Here is a 20064-nt window from a genome sequence, read left to right on the forward strand (position 1 = left end):
GGGTTCAAGGTATACTTGTGGTAATAGCAGTTTTTGTGCATAATACTCTTAAAAACTTTTTTTTTCTGTATTTTTCTGAAGCCGGAAACAGGGGGAGAGAGACAGACTCCCGCATGCGCCCGACTGGGATCCACCCGGCACGCCCACCAGGGGCGATGCTCTGCCCACCAGGGGGCGATGCTCTGCCCCTCCGGGGCGTCGCTCTGTTGCGACCAGAGCCACTCTAGCGCCTGGGGCAGAGGCCAAGGAGCCATACCCAGCGCCCGGGCCATCTTTGCTCCAATGGAGCCTCGGCTGCGGAGGGGAAGAGAGAGACAGAGAGGAAGGAGAGGGGGAGGGGTGGAGAAGCAGATGGGCGCTTCTCCTGTGTGCCCTGGCCGGAAATCGAACCCGGGACTTCTGCACGGCAGGCCGACGCTCTACCACTGAGCCAACCGGCCAGGGCTTCTTAAAAACTTTTCAGAAAGCTTTAGCCATACTATTCCCAATGCCAGGATATTAAAAAAAAATAACAGCCTCCTGTGTGCTACAGATGACAGTACATTCTGTGAATATACAATATATTTGAATTCCAAGAGAATGAGAACTGTATCAGCAGCATCTTACTGACTTTTCTGTTAAATCCTATTTGTCCAACAAACAACAAACTTTAGACAATGGATTTTCCATAATTGTCACGTAACTCCCAAATGAAATTTCCTGTTGCTTCTGAATAGATTCAGCCCAGAGAAATAAACTGTTTTTATTTAAAAACAAACAAACAAAAAACCACTTTCAAAGAAAATACACTCCTTCATACAGGAAAAGAAACCTGGAAACAAACAAAAAAAGACCAAGCTGAACTATTTTCACAGTTCAACCATTTGAGTTACTAGTTTTCTGTTCCAGATACCAGTAGTGATGCCCTAGTACATACAGACTGTTTAAGAAATCCACAGAAATGTTACTTTTAACACAAAGAAACAAATGAGCACCCACCTATTGCCATACATTGCAGATGGCTCGCTATATAGTGAAAATATAAGAATTGTATTTTTAAACATAATATATCCAATCTTCAACTGCTAAAGAAGAAACCAGCTGCTGAGGAAGTACTAGACAGATGCGTATTGGCCAATTCACATTGTTACCCATGTGGTTCAACCCAGACATACTATTGTAGAAGAGGTATTTCCCTGATTGGGAGCAGTTTTCTAATTTATGTTATAATTTCATATACGTTCTAGTATTTTTCAAATGTTAGTAATTTCCTTACTAACCACTTATGTAGTAAGTGATAGTAAATCCAATAGTTGCAGCCATCACAGCCACCAGGCAGGTGCAGGTTCCCACTGAATTCTGACAGACGGTAAAGAAACTGCGGAGCCGAAAACTGGTGGGCCATATCTTTTATTCTAGCCTCGCACCCGGCTGGCAAGTAAAAACACATGGCACCAAAACCCACTCATTCAGCGCTCACAAAGCTACTGACACATCTGGGTTTTCCTATAATTGAAGGCCCTCCACCAGCTCAGTCCCCTCTGGTTCCCCATCTCCTTATCTCTGCACAAACTGGCTTCTCCTTCAGGACCCGCCATCTTGGCTGCTGCTTCTCTGCAAAAACGTGGCCTCCTCCTACTCCCTTCTTCTTCTTAAAACTTTTTGGCATGAAAACCCCTCCTCCAGCAACATTAGCATAACAAAGCCCCTTCCCAAGCAGGAAGGTAACTGGCAGTTTCACCTGAGCAGCATTATCCAGGTGGACAGCACCATTTTTAACAAAAGTGAGCAAAATCAAACAACACAAATTTTACAGACTTATTTGCCCAACAGTGATCTATTGTTAAACTATCATGTTTCATAATGCTACCTTGTCTTATGCTCTTCACAGCTGTTACATTATTTTTTTTCATTTTTTAAAATTTTATTTATTCATTTTTAGAGAGGGGAGAAAGAAGGAGGGAGAGGGAGGGAGAGAGAGAGAGGAGAGAGAGACAGAGAGAGAGAAGGGGGGAGGAGCTGGAAGCATCAACTCCCATATGTGCCTTGACCAGGCAAGCCCAGGGTTTCAAACCGGCGACCTCAGCATTTCCAGGTCAACACTTTATCCACTGCACCATCCCACAGGTCAGGCTGTTACATTATTTACATGGTTCAGATGGTGACAAAGAAAGTACTATTAACACTATTTTGCAGATGAGATTACCAAAGGTAAAAAAAAAAGAGTTTAAGCAAACAGGCAAGGTTAAAAACAACAAAAAACAGGTGTAAGGTCAGTGGATAATAGGGAAAAGTCACATGGGGAACCCAAACCCGGGAACTTTGGCTAGGACTGCCCACAACCTAGCGCACCAAAAGAAACTTCCCAGGAACCCTTTGAAAACAGCGACCGTCTGCCAGCCAGTGAGATTTCACCACGTCATATTAGCTTGACCACCTAGGGACCCTTTAAATATCTCCCACACAGGTCACAACTCGCGACTTGCCTAGCCTCTGTCCCCGGGGCTAGGGAACCTTGTTGGGCGGGATGCACATGCTGTACTCAATAAAGCCCTTTAATATTCCACACTTCGTGGCTCCAGCCCCTTCCTTCTTTCTCGGTGGGGAAAAATACCTTATATTTTGGTGCCAAAACCCGGGAGGAGTTTGAAGTCTGCAAAGACCGCTCCTCTGCCCTTCCCTTCCGAGAAAGAACCAGGATCTCTGACCCTCCACCCACTTCGGCCACCCTTGAGTTCTTTCCGCAGAGACTCCCTGCCCGGAAACGGTAGCTATGTCGGGAAGACTTTCTGTTCTGAGTGCGTGTGCTTGTGGAGACGTCCTGAGCACAACCACTTTACCTTATCCATCCATGGCCAGAGCTTGAGTTTTGGGATGCTGATACTCAAATCTGACCGCTCCAAGGACTGAGAGCAGCCGTGGGGGCACAGGAATCTCCCTCCCTAAAGAAGAAACTGTTCTTCTCCGCTGTGGCCAGGCCAGAGAACCCACTGAATTAGCCTCCTGAAGGGACTTTTGGTTTTAACACCCTCACTAATTTAACTATCGCCAAAAAAGCTGGGAACTGATTGGAGATCTCTTACATTCACAGCTTCTAGTTATTCGTGTGCCCATCCTTAATCTCTGTGCCGTCTGTTCCACCAAGCAGGCCCTGTTTCTGGCCAGAGAAACCTCCAATCCAAATCTTTCCTTCTCCGTGGACTCCCAACTTTCTTTCCTTCCTTCCGGACCCCCAGGGGCACCCCTCTCTCGGGACTTTTCTCTGGTCCCTCTGCAGACCTCTTTCGCTTGGGTCTCTTCCCTCCGGGAGCCCCCTCCCTTACCTTCACAAAATCCTGTTTCTCATTCACCACTACCATCTCTCTTTCTCCTCCCTGCTGGCCAGGAGCCCCTCCCTTCTCCACTGTGTTCTTAAGTCCCTCCTCCGTCAGGCTATTCTCCACCTACTATTGTCTCTTACACCGGTTTGCAAGACCCTAAGGCCTAACCCCAATTTTCTTGCAGGAAGTTCTGGCCCTGTCCTGCCTTTGGATCCAGCATTTCCTGCCGGATTTGGGTGCCGGGCTCCCCACGAGCCCCCTTCCTCTTATTCTCAACCTCCAAACCCCTATCCAGAACCTGTGAACATGGCATTTAAAGTTTTTAATGGTCCCAACTAGTAGAAACAGGCCAAGGCTGTTTGCCAGGCCCGCATGCAGCAAAAGGTAACACTCCAAACCCAGACTCTTATGGCAACTCTGAGGCCAGCAGAGCAACAGGGGCAAGGCACAGGAGGTGCCCGACCCAAGTCCTAGCCACAAAGAGGAATCCCACCAGCAGCTTGCTTTAAGTGTGGCAAGCAGTCATTGGTCCTGGCAGGGCCCCTGTCCCGCAGCTGCCCACTGAGCCCTGCCCTGACTGCAAGCAGTCCAGTCACTGGCAGAGCAACTGTCCCTTTGGGCAACAGGCTTTTCCTCAGTGTCTCTAAGTGGAGGACAAGCGGCCCGAATGGGAGGCCAATCCAGCCAGGTGGGCACATCACTTAAACTCCTAGGACATGGCCTGGACTCAGAGAACCCAGGGTATGCTGCAACAAGTGGGTAAGTCCATCTCATTTCTTGTGGACACAGTGGCTACCTTCTCTGTTTTGCCATCACACTCTGGACCTTTAGTTCCCTCATGGGTCTCAGTTATGGGAATGGATGTGACCCCTTCCTTTCCCCTTTTTATGACACTCCTGACATGCAGTTTCGCCTCAAGCTTGCCTCCTTACAGGACCACTGGCAGTCGGAACCACTGGACTCCATCCAGTTCACCAAAAGGCTGGACCCTGCAAATCCCCCTATTACTCCTCTGTTTTTTTAAATTCTTACAGGACCACATCCACGAAGTTTCTCCAGTCACTGCCAAACAGATGTTCCTCCTGACACCCTTCAAAACCACCACCGGCCAATCTCCCCTCCCCACGACGCCCCTAATCAGCAGGAAGTAGCCAGACAAATAATCGGCGCCCCTTTTCTATTTAACACAAAAGGTCAGAATGTAAGGTCGGTGGATAATGGGGGATGGTCACGTGGGGAACCCAAACCCGGGAACTCTGGTTAGGACCACCCACAACCTAGCGCACCAAAAGAAACTTCCCAGGAACCCTTTGGAAAAAAGTGACCATCTGCCAGCCAGTGAGATTTCACCACATCATATTAGCTCGATCACCCTAGGGACCCTTTAAGTATCCCTCACGCGGTCACTCCTTGAGACTTCCCTGGCCTCCATCATTCCCCAGGTCCAGGGAACCTCGTAGGGCGGGATGCACGCTCTGTACTCAATAAAGCTTTTTATTATTCCACACTTTGTGGCTCCGGCCCCTTCCTTCTTTCTCAGTGGGGAAAAATACCTTATAACAGGCAAGGCCACAAGTAAGCTCCAGAAGCAGCAGTAAAACTAGGTTTTCAGAGAGCCAGTCTAGTAGTTCATTTTAGGAAAGTTGCTGTTTAAAAGACACAATACAAATCACTCCCACCCACCCACTCTTCTCTAAGATTTGCTCAAAGAAAACAATTTAAGTAGACTTTAAAGTTAACAGGAAATGACAGAACCAAAAACTGGGTGTGGTCTCACCTCAGAAAAAGATTTCCAGCTGTGAATAAATGCAGACAACTCTGGCCTGACAAGACAACATCAGGTCAGGATTTAGTACCCCATATAATACAATGGACCTATATATGAAAAGACACCTTACTTTCTTAAAACAAATTTAGAGTATTTCAAACTCTGGAACACCCAGAACAAAAAAGCAGCATAACTCACCAAAAGCCAAAATTGCTGTGATAAAGTTCTTATATACAAATTAAATGCATTCTAATGGCCTGAAATCCTTATTTGAATCACAGACTATGAAGATGTTCACGTAACTGTTAGCAGGCCTAGCAAGAAGCCAGCACTTGCATTTTATTTTATTTGACTTCTACATTTAAGAGTCTGAATGGTTCATTTTAAAATTTCCCTTATGACTTACGACATGTTATGGTGGAAATTACATGCTACAATTACAAACAGGATTCGAGATTCATGAAGGTCTGAGGACTGCCACTAAGCTTCACTTACATCCCATTTATTCTGACTGGATACACAATTCTGATTTATCTTGTTCCCTTGCCTACTTCAGTTTAGAAGTGACAGATTAGAAAGGCATATTTTGACAGAGAACAGTACTGGAGGAGATAAACTAAGAACAGACAAAAGCACTAAACTGCTATAGCATTGAGGAATCATTTTAGAACAGGAGGAAACTACCAACACCCTGATACAGCAGAATACACAGGTCATATTCACAGTACAGGACAGAAATTACTGTACAGATGACCTTGATTTATCAAAAAATGTTATGTTAGTATATTCTGATATTAAGAGACAGTTGCCAGCTTGAGCCCAAGGTCGCTGGCTCGAGCAAGGGATTACTCGGTCTGCTGAAGGCCCGCGGTCAAGGCACATATGAGAAAGCAATCAATGAACAATTAAAGTGTTGCAATGCGCAACGAAAAACTAATAATGATTGATGCTTCTCATCTCTCTCCGTTCCTGTCTGTCCCTGTCTATCCCTCTCTCTGACCCTCTCTCTGTCTCTATATAAAAAAAAAAAAAAAAAAGAGTTGCATACTCTTTATGGGTTATATATAAAAAGTAACACCAGACTGGCCAAAATAATTTAGCAGCTAAACAACTGTCAGTTATATGAACAATTGACTTAAATCCCTAATTATACTTGACAAATGCTGAATAGGTAATCACAAAAATCCCATTACATTTACTCGATATTATATAGTGTAGATAACGAACATTTTAATAATCAACACGATGCTGACTTTTTTAGGGGGAAATATTAAGTTACACACTAAAATTACATAGTGTAGACAATCAACATTAACAATGCTTAATATTTTCAGAGGGAAAATACCTAGTTCAACATTAAAATTCTCCCCCTTCCTTGATCATTCCATAGGCTTTTCCACTTAAAAAAAAATGTATTGTCTCTAATCTTAGTTCGTTTTCTCCTAATTACCAAAATGAGAAAATAAAAAAGTATTTCAACAGTATTCCCCACTTACAGCTAACCCGTTCACCTAGAGGCCACTAACACAGCTAGCTGGTCTAGGTATGTTCCCTTCTTACCAAACAGTGTTTTCAAACAGATTGTTAAAACTCAGAAGAGTTGTACTTATGCCTTATGGCTAAACAAAAGAAGCTTATAAATTAGTGGGTATGTTTAAACCGGTATTCTTAGTTGAAGGGCAGAAACAACGACCATGTACAAACGTACAAGTATTAGTAAGGAACACTTGAGTTTATGCTGGATATCTGATTCAGAGAACATCCTTCTCCAAGTCTCTACGGTCAAAACCAAAATAAAACACCAGCACCACATCAAGAGATCTGTAAAACCGTTCTGAACACCATAAAATGGATTGATTTCTATCTTTTCACTACGCTGTTTCTTTCGATAACAGCTGAGTCCAGTGATGACCTGGAGAAACGGGGCCAAAAGGTACACAGGACACGTCCTAACGGAGGGAGGGCGAGCTGATGTGATCCTCAAGAAGGGAGCAGCAGAAAGATCTGCCCGGGGAGAATCTAAGGAACCACCGCCCCACATCACCCCAGACGGTTTCCCCAGACAAAAGACGAAAAGGGACAAACGGTTTCTTTCCTAAAGCTGGATCCAGGTTTGAGGTGGTGGGAGAAGAAATCCCCACCCCAACTGGAAGTCCAGCTAGCTCTGAGTCTACCGGCAGCCCCGTGGGGACCCCGCCCTCCCCACTCCCAAACCACATCTGGGTCCCTCCCTTCTCCCGGGGGGTGCAGCCAGGGTCCCGGCGCCCCCTCGCTTCCCGAGCTCGGCTCCCACCCTCCGGCCCCGAACCGTCGCCCGGCCGGGGGCCCTTTCCCCGCGGGCCGACGAGGAAGGCCCGACCCGCCCGGCACCTTTGATGACGCGATCAGTGGTGGAGAGGTGGAGGTGCCTCCCGGACATGGTGCCCCCGGCCTCGTCCAGGCGCCTGGAGCCCTCCAGAGTGCGCCCCCGCCTGCGTCCCGGCGCTCTCGGCTCCCGGGGCCAGTCAGCCCGCCGCGCCCCGGCCCAGGCTCTTCAGGGCGGCCGCGGCAGCCCCGCCTCGAACCCCGCTGACAGGACGCAGGCCCACTAGCCGCTCCTTCCCGAAGAGCCGAATCGCGAGCGCTGGCGACCGCGGATCAGTGAAGCAAGCAACCGGGGCTGCCGCGGCTGCTCGCGGCCCGGCCCGCGTGTGCGCGCGCGCGCCCCCGCCCGCCGTTCTCCCAACTTCCCGGCAGCCCGCGCGCCTCCGCCGCCAGGCCAAGACCCGAGCGCGGCCCCGTTGGCTACCGGGCCCGCGCCTCCCCTGACCTCGGCGGCCGCGCAGCGATCTCGCTACGCCGCCCGCGCGGCCGCACCCTGCGCACGCGAGCTTCTTTCCTGTCCTGTTCGGGATGGCCGGTTTCCTTTCGGCTCAGCCTGCGTTCCCTGCGGCTGGCCGCTCCGTCGCCGGCCGTTGCTGGGCCTGCAGCACGCAACCCCAGTCCAAGGGTTGCACGGCCAGGCCCAGCCCGGCAGCGGCCATCTTGTGACCCGGCTGCAGTGAACGTGCACCTGCGACCCGGCTGTCACTCTGGAATCCCCTTGCAGGGAGCCCTTGCCCTCCACCACCTGCCCCACCGGAGGCCTCCTGCTCTTTCCTTTGGGTCAGCTGCCCACTCTGTCTGTAGGGGTCGCTACCGACGTGACCCCGCTCTTGCCTACAGTTCATCCTTCCCCTTCACCAAACCCATTTAACCCCCTGATTAAAATTTTCACGCAGTTAGTTGAGCAAGAAGGACTGTCGCTTTCACCCTAGTTCCAATCCAGTTGGGGCGGGGGTAGGGGCTCGGTTTCCCTACGGGGCGGCTAAGACCCTCGCCTTGGCCCCGCGGCCTCCTCTTTCCACTTCCAAGAGAAGGGACAGGACAGCTGCTCCACGTGCTCCTGGCCAGGTCGCTTTTGTACTAGGAACTGACCTTCTACACCCTGAGTGTCACCGCAGCCACAGCAACTCCTTCTTCTCTTTCGTGGCACCAACACAGTATCTGCCTCCCCCACTCAGCAAGGTTCTCTCTAGTCTAGAGTGTCTTAATCTGATTTGTCTCCAGGTTAAAACTGACCTCTTCTTTCCTTAAATGCAAGCCTAGCATAGAAACTGTCTTACTTTGACGGTCCTCCCTCACTGAGAATAGTGCCTGGTGAAGTCAGATGTGGTTTGATTTTAGCAATGATAACGAAATATTGAAACAGATCCAAGGACATATATGCAAATTATAGGCAAGCCAGCCTTAATGGTTCTTGTGGTGGGCAGTAAGAGGTCATATGTGGTTATGGATATTTAAATTAAATAAAAACTAAAATGTCAATATTCAGTACCTTAAGTGTACCAGCCACATTTCAAATGCTCAATAATTATGTGTGGCTAGTGGACATAGTAAAATAGGACATTTCCATCATAGCAGAAAATTCTTTTGGATAGCTCCTAGCTAAAAGATTATATGGGTTAAACCCAAATCTGCATTAATACAGATATATGTACTGGGAGGACATAAACAGGAACCAAACCCTAAATTATACCTTGGAGTTTTGCCCAAAAGGCCTTTCATAGCAACTCTAGCAAGGCAGGAATACTTTAGGAGCTAAATAGAATTTGGTTCTATCTTCTTGAGTCCTGACTTAAGGACTCCACCAAAGAGAATTGTTTAGATATCCTGAAGAAATTCTTCATTTAAGAAGTAATCAGAGCCTGACCAGGCGGTGGTGCAGTGGATAGAGTGTTGGACTGGGACACAAAGGACCCATGTTCAAAACCCAGAGGTCGCTGGCTTGAGTGTGGGCTCACCAGCGTGAGTGTGGGGTTCCTGGCTTGAGCATGGGATCATAGACATGACCCCATGGTTGCAGGCTTGAAGCCCAAGGTCGCTGGCTTGAGCCCAAGGTCACTGGCTTGAGTAACGGGTCACTTGCTCTGCTGGAGCCTCCCCCCCCCCCCCCCCCCCCCCGTCAAGGCACATATGAGAAAGCAATCAATGAACAGCTAAGGAGCTGCAACAAAGAATTTATGCTTCTCATATCTCTCCCTATCTGTTCCAGTCTGTCCCTCTCATTTAAAAAAAAAGAAAAAGAAAAGATAATCAGAGCATCAAAACATCACACCTCTATCAAACAGTAGATCTCTAAAGATCAAAAATAAATCAGAAAAAAAAATAAATAAATCGGTCCTTACCTGACCAGGCTCAGTGCATTAGCATCGGCCTGGGATGTGGAGAATCCAGGTTTGAAACCTAGAAGTTGCCAGCTTGCGTGTGGGCTCATCTGGCCTAAGTGAGGGTTTTCAAAGTCACCAGCTTGAGCGTGGGATAATAGACCTGACCCCATGGTTATTGGCTTGAGTCCAAAGGTCGCTGGCTTGAAGCCCAAGGTCGCTGGCTCGAGCAAGGGGTCACTGGCTCAGCTGGAGCCCCCCAGTCAAGGCACGTGTGAGAAGCAATCAATGAACAACTAAAGTAAAGCAACTACCAGTTGATGCTTCTCACCTCTCTCCCTTCCTGTCTGTCCTGTCTGTTCCCCTCTTTCTGTGTCTCTGTCTCTCTCACAAAAAAGAAAAAATATATATTATATATAATATATATATAGTATATATATATTATATATATATGCATGCCCTGCAGCATATCTGGAAGAACATTAATGGGATAGCTAAAAAATAAAGTTTTAAAAAACATTGGAAGCCAACTTGAAAAGACAGATATATTCAATAACAGTAGTGGAAAATTTAACCGAATATTTGAATCTCAACCTGGAGCCATTCCATAACATAAAAATAAGATGTGCCTGGTTTAAAGACTTACATGTAAAAAAAGAAGAAAAGAAAACTATCTAGAAGAAAATAAATTTACCCCGTTTCGATAATCATGGTAATTCTAAAGCTAGCAGATGCCAATGGATGCTAGCATTCCCTCCTACCATGTGTACATTGATCAAATCAAAACCAACTTAGTGAATTCAGATAGGACTTTCTAAGCTCAAAAGTAATGAAAGAAATTACAAAAGAATGTTATGTTTGACTACTTGAAACGTTAAACACAATTAAAAGGCACAAAACTGGGGAAAAACTATCTCATATATAAGGGTAAAAACTTTCACTATTCAATAGAAGAGTTCTACAATTCAAGTATGGACAATAAAATATAAGGCACTGAAAATTTAAACTGTTCAACTTCATAACTAACGCAAAATGTATGTTAAAGCAAAATGGTATTATTTATATAGCAAATTGGAAAACATTTTAAAAGGTAATACTATTGGTAATTATAAATTAACACAACTTCTCTGGAAAGGGGTTTGGCAGTATCAATGAAAGATTATATATATGTGGCTGGGAAAAAGTAGGTGTACAGTTGTTTGTATAAAAAAATGCAATAAATAATAATACAAGAATAAATTCTGTTGCACATACAACTGTAAACTTACTTTTGCTCATCTTTGTATGTATGACCAATGAAAAGATTCTCAATCATCAGTCATCAGGAAAATACAAGATAAACCATATTGAGATATGACTCTAGGCCAGGGGTCGGAAACCTTTTTGGCTGAGAGAGCCATGAATGCCACATATTTTAAAATGTAATTCCGTGAGAGCCATATTATATGTTTAACCCTAAATACAAGTAAATGTGTGCATTTTATGTCAGACCAACACTTTTAAAGTACAATAAGTCTCTGAATTCTTTTTAATAACGTTGTTATGCTATTGCTAACCAATGATGAATAAAGTACTTCTTACCATTAATGCGACTTCTGCTGCTGCATGGTTTCTTTTTTAGTGTTTTTTATTTATTTATTTATTTATTTATTTATTTATTTACTATAGAGACAGAGAGTGAATCAGAGAGAGGGATAGACAGGGACAGACAGACAGGAACGGAGAGAGATGAGAAGCATCGATCATTAGTTTTTCATTGCACGTTGCAACACCTTAGTTGTTCACTGATTGATTTCTCATATGTGCCTTGACCGCGGGCCTTTAGCAGACCGAGTAACCCCTTGCTGGAGCCAGCAACCTTGGGTTCAAGCTGGCGGGCTTTTGCTCAAACCAGATGAGCCTGTGCTCAAGCTGGCGACCTTGGGGTCTTGAACCTGGGTCCTCTGCATCCTAGTCCGATGCTCTATCCACTGCACCACCACCTGGTCAGGCCTGCATGGTTTTGCTGATGACTTTGTAGTCTGGTTGATACGTAGTGAGGTTAAGCTTCATGCAGGCGTTGAAACTTTCATCCATTAAACGTGATTGTAGGTTGGTCTTAATGTTCTCTAGAGGTGAGAAAGACTGCTCACATGCATATGTAGAGCCAAACATTGTCAGTACAGCAATACTCGCTGCAGTGTGTGGTATGTGACGGGAAGCGCTTTCCAAGTTTTGACATCAGCTGGTCTGCAGGTTGCAGTTTTTTCATTTCTCCCCACTTGTGTTTGCTCACTAACTCTGCTTGCTGTTGTGCAAGTCTTTCTAAATCTTCATTCAGTGACTTGAACTTATTCACCCACATGTCTGAGGCCTTCAGGTCAGCAGCTTGTAGCTCAAAATCTCTAATGGAGACACCGGGTTTGTGACTCAGGTCATCGCTGTCCACTGCACACTCGTGTGGATGGGTGATGAACTTAAAAAGACGAGTGCGCTCAGGAAATCCTCCAAAGCATGCTTTGAATGACTGCAGGAGATTAGGTGTGAAGCCCGCTAGCTGCTGGAAATCAAGATGTTGATCAGGGTCACTTGCTGTGCATGCATCTTTAAACTCTTCCAGTTTTTCAAAGTGTAGTAAACGACGTGTTTCAATGTCGGTGATGAAGAGAGAGTTCCAGCTTGTTTTCAAATGCAAACACTGCTTGTTGAAGGGATAAGACTGTATTTCCAATGCCTTGCATTTTCACATTGAGCTGGTTCAGATGTTCAGTCATGTCCACGAGATAGTAAAACTTCAGGAGCCACTCAGTGTTAGCTAACTCAGGATGCTCGACGTTTTTCATTTCAAGAAAAGTCCAGATTTTGCTCAGACAAGCTGCGAAATGGCTGAGCACTTTCCCTCTGGACAACCAACGCACATTGCTATGCAGAAGCAGACCAGGATAATTATTCCCAACTTCATCCAGCAGTGTTTTAAACTGGCGATCATTTAAAGCTCAGGCAACAATAAAGTTAACCACCAGAATGACCAGCAACATCACCTCACCAAGCTGCTCACCACACATCTGAGCACAAAGTGCCTCCTGATGTAGGATGCAGTGAAAACTTAGGATGGGTCTCTTTCCATGTTCATAAAGAAGCGCTACGAATCCTCTGTTTTTCCCCACCAGGCACTGAGCACCATCAGTACACATCAAAATAAGTTTATCCATCAGTAGATTTTTTTCTTTAGCAAACTCAGTGAAAGACTTGAATAAATCCTCCCCTCTTGTCTCTTTCATAGGCAAAACAGCAAGACTTTCCTCACGTAGTGTGTCACCGACAGCATACCTTGCAATCACGCTGAACTGGGATAAATGGCTTATGTCTTTTGACTCATCCAAAGCGAGAAAAAGAATGGTGCTGCATTTATGTCCTTCACTTGTGTTGCCTCAATTTGATTTGCCATCATGATGGTACGATCGTGAACAGTTCTTGCCAACAGAGGCATGTCTTTTATTCGTTTGATAATCTTGTCTTTATCCGAAAAGTCGTCAAAAAGTTCATTGGCAACATCAAGCATGAATGTTTTGGCATACTCCCCATCTGTGAATGGCTTTCCGTTTCTCACAACTGCTAAAGCACCAGCAAGGCTAGCCGAATTCCAGTCACTTTATTGGGTCCAAACACAGAGTTGCTGCTGACTAGCTTGCACTCTACACAGTAGCTCTTGACATGCTTTCTTCCCGCTGGATATTTCAATGCAAATGTAGTATGGTGTATGTCGAAGTGCCACTTTATATTTGACCGTTTCATCAATGCAATTTTACCATTGCATCTTAGACACACTGCAGAACCTGCTCTCTCCACAAAGGTGAATTCCTCTGTTCATTCCTGCTGAAAAGTACAATACTCCTCATCTCTTTTTCTTTTAGCCATCTTCTTCGTCAGAAGGGTTTCTGCAGTTAGCTAGCTGACTACTTGATTAAAAGGAGGGAAGTTTACTTCCTGACCTCACAATGACTGGATATGTTATGCATTATCCAGTAAAAATTTGGTGTTGTCTCAGAGAACAGCTGTGATTGGGTCTAGTCACCCGCAACCATGAACATGAGCGGTAGGAAATGAATGGATTGTAATACATGAGAATGTTTTATATTTTTAATATTTTTTTTTATTAAAGATTTGTGTGCGAGCCAGATGCAGCCATTGAAAGAGCCACATCTGGCTTGCAAGCCATAGGTTCCTGACCCCTGCTGTAGGCCCTGGCTGGTTGGCTCAGTAGTAGGTGTTGACCTGACATGTGAGTGTCCTGGATTCAATTTTCAATTCCCTGTCAGGGCACACAGGAAAGGCAACCATGTGCTTCTCTACCCCTCCCCCTTCTCTCTCTCTCTCTCCTTTCCCCTTCTATAGCCATGGCTCCATTAGATTGAGCAAGTTGGCCTTGGGCACTGAGGATGGCTCCGTGACCTCTGCCTCAGGCATTAAAGAAATGGCTCCGTTGCTGAGCAATGAAGCAACCATCCCAGATGGGCAGAGCATCGCACCCTAGTGGGCTTGCCTGGTGGATCCTGGTCAGGCACATGTGGGAGTCTGTCATTCTGCCTTCCTTCCTCAAACTAAAAAAAAAAGAGAGAGAGATGACAGTACTAGCCTACTAGAATAGCTAAAATTAAAGACTCCAAATATCAATGTTGGCAAGAATGAGAGCAACTGAGCCTGGCCGGTTGGCTCAGCACCATGGCCTCCGCTACTTGGAGGCTAAATAGCATGTTATTAAATAACAAATGAGTTAACAATGAGATCAAGGAAGAAATAAAAAATTTCCTTGAAACAAATGAAAATGAACAAACAACTTAAAATCTATGAGACACAGGCCCTGGCCGTTGGGCTCAGCAGTAGAGTGTCAGCCCAGCATGTGGAAGTCCCGGGTTTGATTCCTGGTCAGGGCACACAGGAGAGGTGCCCATCTGCTTCTCCACCTTTCCTCCTCTCCTTCTTCTCTGTCTCTCTCTTCCTCTCCCGCAGCCAAGGCTCCATGAAGCAAAGTTGGCCCGGGCGCTGAGGACGGCTCCATGGCCTCTGCCTCAAGCGCTAGAATGGCTCCAGCCAAGATGGAGCAACGCCTCAGATTGGCAGAGCATCACCCCCTGGTGGACATGCGGGGTGGATCCTGGTCGGTGCATGCAGGAGTCTGTCTGACTGCCTCCCCACTTCTAACTTCAGAAAAATACAAAAAAAAAATTTTTTTTAAAGTTCTATGGGACACAGCAAAAGCAGTCCTGAGAGGGAGGTTCATAGCATTACAGGCATACCTTAAGAAGCAAGAAAAAGCTCACATAAACAACCTAACCCTGCACCTAAAAGAACTAGAAAAAGAACAACAAATAAAGCTCAGAGGAAGTAGAATGAAGGAAATAATAAAGATCAGAGCAGAAATAAATAACATAGAGGCTAGAAAAAAATACAAAAAATCAGTGAAACCAAGAGCTGGTTCTTCGAAAAAGTAAACAAGATTGACGAACCTTTAACCAAACTCATCAAGAAAAAAAAAAAGAGAGGACTGAAATAAATAAAAATAGAAGTTAAAGTAGAGAAGTAACAACTGACAACACAGATATACAATGGATTATAAGAAAATACTATGAAAATCTATATGTCAAAAAATTGGACAACCTAGGCGAAATAGATAAATTCCTAGAAATATACAATCTTCCAAAACTCAATCTGGAAGAATCAGAAAACCTAAACAGACCAATTATAACAAATGAAATAAAAACAGTTATCAAAAAACTCCCAGCCAACAAAAGTCCAGGACCAGATGGCTTCACAGGCAAATTTTACCAAAAATTCAGAGAGAAACTAACACTTATCCTTCTCAAGCTATTTCAAAAAATTAAAAAGAGTTAAAAGAGGAGGGAAGACTTCCAAGCTCCTTTCTTTTTAATTTTAATTTTTTTATTTATTCATTTTAGAGAGGAGAGAGAGAGGGAGAGAGAGAGAGAGAGAGAGGAGAGAGAGACAGAGGGAGGAGCTGGAAGCATCAACTCCTATATGTGCCTTGCCAGGCAAGCCCAGGGTTTCAAACTGGCGACCTCAGTGTTCCAGGTCGATGCTTTATCCACTGCACCACCACAGGTCAGGCCCAACCTCCTTTTCTGAGACAAGCATTATCCTCATTCCAAAACCAGGTAAAGACACTACAAAGAAAGAAAACTATAGGCCAATACCCTGATGAACATAGATGCTAAAATTCTCAACAGAATATTAGCAAATTGGATCCAGAAATACATGAAAAAGATCATATATCATGATCAAGCGGGATTTGTTCTGGGGAGGAAAGGCTGGTATAATATTTGCAAATCAGTAAATGTGATTCATCACATAAACAAAAGGATAAAAATCACATGACTACATAAATAGATGCAGAAAAAGCATTTGATAAAATCCAGCACCGATTTACGATCAAAAGTCTCAGCAAAGTGGGAATACTGGGAACATATTCCAACATAATAAAGGCTATCTATGAAACACCCACAGCCAACATCATATTCAATGGGCAAAAATTAAAAACAATCCCCTTAAGATCAGGAACAAGGAAGGGTTCCCGTTTTCACCACTCCTATTTAACATAGTTCTGGAAGTCCCAGCCACAGCAATTAGACAAGAAGAAGAAATAAAAGGCATCCAAATTGGAAAAGAAGAAGTAAAACTATCATTATTTGCTGATGACATGATTCTGTACACAGAAAACTCTAAAGTCTCAGTCAAAAAACTATTAGACCTGATAAATAAATTCGGCAAGTTGGCAGGATATAAAATTAATATTCAGAAATCAGTGGCATTTTTATACACCAAAAAAAACTGTCAGAAAGAGAAATTAAGGAAACGATCCCCTTCACTATTGCAACAAAAAACAAATAAAGTACCTAGGAGTAAATTTAACAAAGGAGGTAAAAGACTTGTACTCAGGAAATTATAAGACATTGAAGAAAGTAATCAAGGAAGATGCAACCAAGTGAAAGCATATACCGTATTCATGTATAGGAAGAATAAGCATCATTAAAATGTCTATACTGGCCCTGGCCAGTTGGCTCAGCGGTAGAGCGTCGGCCTAGTGTGCGGAGGACCCGGGTTCAATTCCCGGCCAGGGCACACAGGAGAAGCGCCCATTTGCTTCTCCACCCCTCCGCCGCGCTTTCCTCTCTGTCTCTCTCTTCCCCTCCCGCAGCCAAGGCTCCATTGGAGCAACGATGGCCCGGGCGCTGGGGATGGCTCTGTGGCCTCTGCCTCAGGCGCTATAGTAGCTCTGGTCGCAACATGGCGATGCCCCGGAGGGGCAGAGCATCGCCCCCTGGTGGGCAGAGCATCGCCCCATGGTGGGCGTGCTGGGTGGATCCCGGTCGGGCGCATGCGGGAGTCTGTCTGACTGTCTCTCCCTGTTTCCAGCTTCAGAAAAATGGAAAAAATAAAAAAAATAAAAAATAAAAAAAAATAAAATGTCTATACTACCCAAAGCAATCTATAGATTCAATGCAATTCCTGTTAAAATATCAATGACATACTTCAAAGATATAGAACAAATATTTCAAAAATTTATATGGAACCAAAAAAGAACACGAATAACCTCAGCCACCTTGAAAATTCAGAATAAGCTTGACCAGGCAGTGGCACAGTAGATAGAGTGTTGGACTGGGATGCAGAAGACTCAGGTTCAAAACCCCAAGGTCATCGCCTTGAGCACGGGCTCATCAGCTTGAGCCCAAGGTTGCTGACTTGAGCAAGGGATCACTTGGTCCACTGTAGCCACCCCACCCCACCCTGTCACATATGAGAAAGCAATCAATGAACAACTAAGATGCCACAACAAAGAATTGATGCTTCTCATCTCTCTCCCTTCCTGTCTGTCTGTCCCTATCTGTCCCTCTCTCTCTCTGTCTCTCTCTGTCTCTGTAACCAAAAAAAAAAAAGAAAGAAAGAAAAAAGGAAGAATAAAGTAGGAGGTATTATACTTCTGGATATCAAGTTATACTACAAGGCCACTGTAATCAAAACAGCTTGGTACTGGCATAGGACAGGCATTCAGATCAATGGAAAAGAACAGAGAACCCAGAAATAAACCCATGCCTTTATGGACAATTGATATTTGACAAGGGAGGTAAGAGCATACAATGGAGTATAAAGACAGTCTCTTTAATAAATTGTGTTGGGAAAATTTGCTAGGTACATGCAAAATAATGAACCTAAGCCACCAACTTACACTATTCACAAAAATAAACTCAAAATGGATAAAAGAGTTAAATGTAAGTCATGAAACCATAAACATCTTGAAAGAAAACATAGGCAGTAAACTCTCCAATATCTCTCATAGCAATATTTTTGCCCACTTATCTCCACGGGCAAGCAAAATAAAGGACAAAATAAACAAATGAGACTATATCAAATTAAAAAGTTTTTTTCACAGCTAAAGACACCATTAACAAAATAAAAAGACAACTCATACAATGGAAGAACTTATTTGCCAATATGTCTGATAAGGGGTTAATAAACAAAATTTATAAAGATCTTCTAAAATGCAACATCAGGAAAGTAAACAATCCAATTAAAAAATGGGCAAAGGAACTGAATAGACACTTCTCCAAAGAGGACATACAGATTGCCAATAGGCATATGAAAAAATGTTCAACAACACTAATCATTAGAGAAATGCAAATTAAAACCACAATGAGATATCACCTCACACCAGTCAGAATGGTGCTAACAAATCAAGGCACAATAAGTGCTTGTGGAGAAATCAAGGATGTGGAGAAAAGGGAACCCTCCTGTACTGCTGGTGGGAATGCAGACTGGTACAGCCACTGTGGAAAACAGTATGGTGTTTCCTCAAAAAATTACAAATGGAACTGCCTTTGACCCAGCTCTCCTAATTTTAGGAATATATCCTAAGAATACCAAAACACTGATTCAAAAGAAGAAATGCACCCCCATGTTTATTGCAGCATTGTTTACAATAGCCAAGATCTGGAAATAGCCCAAATGTCCATCAGTGGATGAGTGGATCAGAAAGCAGAGGTACATATACACAATGGAATACTATGGGGCCATGAAAAAGAAAGAAATCTTACCTTTTAGGACAACATGGATGGACATGGAAACTATTATGCTAAGTGAAATAAGCCAGGCAGAGAAAGACAAATATCATATGATCTCACTTCTGTGTGGAATCTAATGAACAAAGTGAACTGAGGAACAGAATAGAGGCAGAGGTGGGGTCACAGGGAGCAGAGGGACAGCTGTCATAGGGAAGGGGGATGAGGGGATGGGATCAGAGACGGTGAAGAGATTAATGAAATTATATATACATAACACATAGATACAGATAACAGGACAGCAAATCGCAGAGGGAAGGGGGGAGGGCGTTAGGGGAGGGGGACAAAAGGGGTGCAATGGGGGACATGTGGTTGGGGGTGAGGGTGTTATATTGAGTGGGACACTTGAATTCATGTTAACACAATAAAAATTAATAATAAATAAACAAACAAAAATCTAGAACCATTCAGTGAAAAGATAAAAAGAAGAAAACTCTAATGAAGCTCCCTACCTAAATAATTTTTAAAAATTGAATAAGATTTAACTTTATTGGTGGTGGTGGTGATATTTTTGTCATCATATTAATGGTTCCCAGCAACAATTGAAGTTCTACCTCACTCAGCTTGTACAATTCTTCACTACCTGGCCAGGGTCAGTCATATTTTTATCTAATTGGTGAATCTCATTCTCTTTTCTGTTATTTTCTGCAATGGTTAGAATTGAATAAAATATATGAAATTACCTAGATTACATTTAGTTAGCATTTCTACTAATTTCTTCAAATCTAGGTTTCTGTTCATCGAGGCTGTGAGACTTGGTATATTTCCTTATGCGACTCCCTAAGCACTTCAAAAACCTTAATTACTGACCAGCTCTTCTGAGAAATAATTATGAATGCTTTTAATTTAATAAAAGTACAGGGAATCCTCATTTCTACTAGGCTTCAGTTTCTATTTGTGCAAAGCCATTAAACACTAAACTTCTGTGTCAAATGCGGGCAAGAGAACTATAGAATATTGTTTAAGCTAGAGTAAAACGAGCATTTCTAAAATAGATACACAGAACAAAAGGTATTTTACAGTGTATAATCTCTCATTTTATATTAAAGGCACTACATAAAATGTCTTTATTAGTAACACATATTGTAGCCCTGGCCAGTTTGCTCAATGGTAGAGCATTGGCCTGGCGTGTGGATGTCCCAGGTTCAATTCCAGGTCAGGGCACACAGTAGAAATGAACATCTGCTTCTCCACCTTTCCTC

General features: G+C 44.0%; 1 protein-coding gene and 1 non-coding gene across 5 annotated transcripts in view; both read right to left on the reverse strand.

The window, feature by feature from the left end:
• The window catches only part of PPP3CC (protein phosphatase 3 catalytic subunit gamma), a 78008-nt gene extending 70238 nt beyond the window's left edge, over positions 1–7770 (reverse strand). For all 4 annotated transcript variants that reach the window (XM_066267711.1, XM_066267692.1, XM_066267702.1 and 1 more), the window contains exon 1: positions 7438–7770. In XM_066267711.1, the coding sequence (XP_066123808.1) occupies positions 7438–7486 (49 nt within the window). In that variant the 5' untranslated portion in view covers positions 7487–7770. The remainder of the gene's footprint in view (positions 1–7437) is intronic.
• Positions 370–445, reverse strand: TRNAG-GCC (transfer RNA glycine (anticodon GCC)). Its single transcript has one exon. It is a non-coding gene; the product is annotated as a tRNA-Gly (tRNA).
• Positions 7771–20064: the final 12294 nt, after the last annotated feature.

This window comes from Saccopteryx bilineata, chromosome 1 (assembly GCF_036850765.1).
Source record: "Saccopteryx bilineata isolate mSacBil1 chromosome 1, mSacBil1_pri_phased_curated, whole genome shotgun sequence".
Taxonomy (NCBI): domain Eukaryota; kingdom Metazoa; phylum Chordata; class Mammalia; order Chiroptera; family Emballonuridae; genus Saccopteryx; species Saccopteryx bilineata.